The 4320-nt window shown below is 35.9% G+C and overlaps 1 protein-coding gene across 1 annotated transcript; it reads right to left on the bottom strand.

Annotated features, from left to right (window-relative positions):
- Window positions 1-2128: 2128 nt before the first annotated feature.
- On the bottom strand, window positions 2129-3836 carry LOC132557822 (zinc finger protein 271-like). Its single transcript, XM_060222349.1, has one exon. It carries the CDS (start codon window positions 3834-3836, stop codon window positions 2280-2282), a length of 1557 nt encoding a protein of 518 aa, XP_060078332.1. The 3' UTR covers window positions 2129-2279.
- Between the last annotated feature and the right edge of the window lie 484 nt (window positions 3837-4320).

The following is a 4320-nucleotide window of genomic DNA, read 5'->3' as shown; positions in this document are numbered from 1 at the left end:
CATAAAATACTATAGATAACTTGGAAAAATAATCATATTTAAAAAATGTTTTTATATAAATGTTCAATCCATATATAACACACCTATATATATAAATATATGTAGTATACTAAAATATTAAATATATATAAAACACTATATAATAAATTTTTTGTGAACATTTTCTAACAAAGTGACAGTTAAAAACACACAGGAATGAAGGGCATGTATCCTTCATCTATAAACCTACTTAATAGACACAATTTTGCATATTCATCGGTACATATTGATTTCCATCGGAATACCTACACCTCTTCTGGTTTTTACTCTTCGCACAATTTCATTAGAAAATTATTACATATGTAATTGTGGACTAGGGAAAACTTCCTGTTTCATGGATAAGTGAAAATCATTCTTTTCCTTTATGAAGAGACATGCATTAACTACCAGCATTCATAACAATGTTTTGTGCTTAGCTTACTTTTCTTGACATATTACCTTGACACATTTCATTGATGCAAAACTAAATTTCTTGTTTAATTAAAAACTTTTTTCCATTTATGTGTAAATATTTGAAATCCTTGTGTTCTTTTGAAAACAATTCAAAATCATGAACACTTCTTAGGGCAATTTCAAAAAGATCCATACAAAGTACCCGACTGAAATAAACACTGTGTATGTTACACTATATACAAGCCTTTGACAGTGAATCAGCACATATGAATAAACAACTGAACAGTCACTTATTTTCCTGGGTCCAAATTTTCAAAGTTTCAAATATGTCATATATGTTGCAAATTTACAAATAAAACACCAGTAGAATTCATAAAGACAACAATGATTAATGCCAAAATCTTTGATAACTTGTACAAATAATTGATATACCATTTAATCTGTTTCAAACAACAGTAATTTTCAAATTATCTTAGGATAATTGGACAAGCTGACTAGTGACAATACCAATATGTCAACAATCTTTAATTAGTTTTTTTTTTCAGGTCAAAAATATAATGAACATGTGTCTGACTTTCTCAGGCATCCAGTTTTTGCAATAACACTAATTCACCATAAAATGGTGACAATATCACCTCCATGAAAACGACAAACTGTGCATTATGTGATTTGAAGATGTTAAGCAACAATAACTTCAAAAATAATTCAAAGGACTGCAGAACCATCGTTAATTCAATGACAATTGACACTTTTGTGGGCATGTAATTGATTAATTGATTTCCTGTGATCAGATCAGACGCTTGGTCAAAATAATAAAGACAATGAATGGGTCTCCATTACATGCTGCATTAACTATTTAGACTGGGCCTTTAACTATCTAGATTGGACCGTTAACTATTAAGACTGAACTGTTAACTATACAGACTGGACTGTTAACTATTAAGACTGAACTGTTAACTATACAGAATGGACCGTTGAGTCTGTAAAATTAAACTATGCTTTAAACAATGTCTAGCATCATTTAACAGATAAAAACTGGCATCATTAACAGGTAAAACTGGCATCTTTTAACATGTAATGTTCAGGGATATTTTGAGCTATGATATTTCAGTCCTAGACTCCTGATTTTCCTGTGGGACTCCCTAAAATCTTGAAGATCCACTATATTGGAAATGGTGTTCTGCACTTGACTCAAAAATCCTTCAATAATTACTGAATGATTTGTTTATTAACTAGAAACTTAATAAGGGAGATGATAGAAAAATCTGACATCTAAAAGTTTGAAATTTCTGTACAATTTAAATGTTAGGAAATGATGGAGAAAACTTACAACCAACATATCAAACAATTATATATAAATCTTTTATAATCACAGCATTAAATTGACACTTTTTTAAGTCAGAACAGGTTCTTGGGTTAACTTATTTTAACTGGTATAAAATAGCATATTGTATACATCACATTTACAATCAAATGAATTATATATCACTTAAGAGTTCCAAATCTGTGGGCAATAACACAATTTAACAAGTTTTGTGAATTCTAAATTACATTGACACTTGTGTAAGATTCGATTTCTCACATACTCATGATCAGATTCATTGGAGAATAACAACAACATCTTGAAAGATGTTTCTCTGTCCGAGTCAGGTAACGTAAACTCTGACTCAGACACTTTTAACTGCCAAGACAGTTTTGTATGACATCATTAAATAAGAATATCAATACAGTGAAAGAAATGTGTCTAGTAACATTAACGCTGTAGGACAGTACAGGCCAGTAACAAGATAATTTATACAGTACAAGTTAAATAAACAGTAGTGATACTAGAACTATGTCCAATGGTGCTACACAGTACCATGACAATGCTGTTGATTAATCAAGTGAAGATGAAAGTCATTTCTGTCAGCAAATACAGTATGACAGATGCTACACTCCCAAGGATTTGGAGAGCCATGAAGAGCCACATGCAGAAAATACAACCCACGTTCCTCAAACAGAATACGGCAATGTTGACACCTGTATATCTTGCCCTGAGCCTCGTAATAAGCCAAGGTGTCCTGTAGGTTTGGTGCACTGGGATTGTGTTGTGTAAACTGTGTAGCTTTGTCAACATTATTTTTTGGATGGCTGATAGTAATGGAAATTTGAGGAAATTTTCCCGGGCCTTCTTCCTCTGAGCGTCGTGCAAGAGTCTGCAGCATGGAGAGTACCTCCGACACATTGCTGGTGGAATCAGCAGCCTCTTTTGTTTGGCCACCATTGTGCCTCACAGACCCAGGTTGTGTCGATTCAACATTGATTACTGCAGAAGCTAACACAGCATTATCAGTACTTTGACTTCGGCCACGATGACTGCCCCCACTTGAACCAAACTGACCCGAGTATCCACCCATTTGCATACGCTGTTGGTTTAGGTGATTCATACTCATGTTGTGTCCAAATGGAGTGCTCAAGCCTGGGTTCATGAAATGGGCGGAGTCAGCAGAGTCAGAACAAGGAGACTGCGGTTCCTGTTTGACATTAATGCCATGTGAGAGACCACTGATGTCTCCCTGAGAGAGAACGGATGGATTGCGTGATGCCAGGTTGGCACATATACTGTCAATACGACGAATACTATCAACACCCAGGTCATTTCCTGGACTAGACGATACCATGGGACTACTGCTCCCTGAATGACTCGGTGAAGGGGTTTTCATTTGCTGACTTGGTGACTTCATCTTGGAGAAGTTAAAAGCAACACCAAACTGAGGTAATGTCCCCTTTTGTTGAGTGAAACCTGAATTTTCAATGGACGATGTGTCAAAGTTTGAGGAATGTTTATCCTTTGTATCCATGACCTGAGGTGGATGGTTCTTCTGTATGTGGTCATTCAGGGACAGCTGGTTTGTGGTGGAGAAAGAGCAAAGGTTGCAGCTCAATACTCCACCAGGGTGACCCAGCAGATGCCTCTGAAGTTGTTCGGGTTTATCAAACCGTTTTGTACAGATTGTACAAGAAAATGGTTTCCTGTGTACTAACTTGTGTTGAACCAGATTAGATCTTGCTGCAAACCGTTTGTCACAAAGATTACAAGCATATGGTTTTATGCCAAAATGGATGTTTTGATGTTCCATCAGGATATTCTTGTAGCCAAATCTTCTGTGACAAATATTGCATTCAAATGGTTTTTCTTTTCCATGTGTCAACCTCAAATGCCTGATCAAACCGTTTTTGTAATTAAATGACTTGTCACAGAGATTACACATGAAGTTCTCTCCCTGTTTGGTATAGAATGGCTGGTTCTCATCCAGGGCTGCCATTGTTTCCTGGATGTGTGCTGCAGTATCAATGACAGCTGACGGATCTCTTGTAGGAGCAGCCATGGCACTAGTTACCATGGGAACCTCTGAGGAAGTCATACTAAATCAGCTATAGTGATAACAATCACCTACAACAAAAGTAAAACAATCTTAAGACATTATCTAAGTGCAAAAAAGAAAACTAGTTTTAGATTTTTTTTATTACATTTTTGCATTGTTAGCTTTCAAGTATCTAATATATAAATAGAATCTTAAATGAGTTTTCGTTTCTTATGAAATAAAAACAAATTTAAGATACTTTTAATGTGTAAAAGAAATGGAGCTGAGGGGCATAAATATAGTCTTTGTCACTCAGCTGACAGAGTCTTTGGGTGTCACTCAGCTGACAGAGTCTTTGGGTGTCATTCAGCTGACAGAGTCTTTGGGTGTCACTCAGCTGACAGTCTTTGGGTGTCACTCAGCTGACAGAGTCTTTGGGTGTCACTCAGCTGACAGTCTTTGGGTGTCACTCAGCTGACAGAGTCTTTGGGTAGAAACAGATGTAGATTATTTATCATGCTGGAGACTCAGCGGGAATGTGTAC

The sequence above is a fragment of the Ylistrum balloti genome, unplaced genomic scaffold, assembly GCF_031769215.1.
Source record: "Ylistrum balloti isolate Yb309-2 unplaced genomic scaffold, AGI_CSIRO_Ybal_v1 Utg370728, whole genome shotgun sequence".
NCBI classification, from domain to species: Eukaryota; Metazoa; Mollusca; class Bivalvia; order Pectinida; family Pectinidae; genus Ylistrum; species Ylistrum balloti.
The sequence above is the reverse complement of the archived record's forward strand: the minus strand, read 5'-3'. Positions and strand labels throughout refer to the sequence as shown.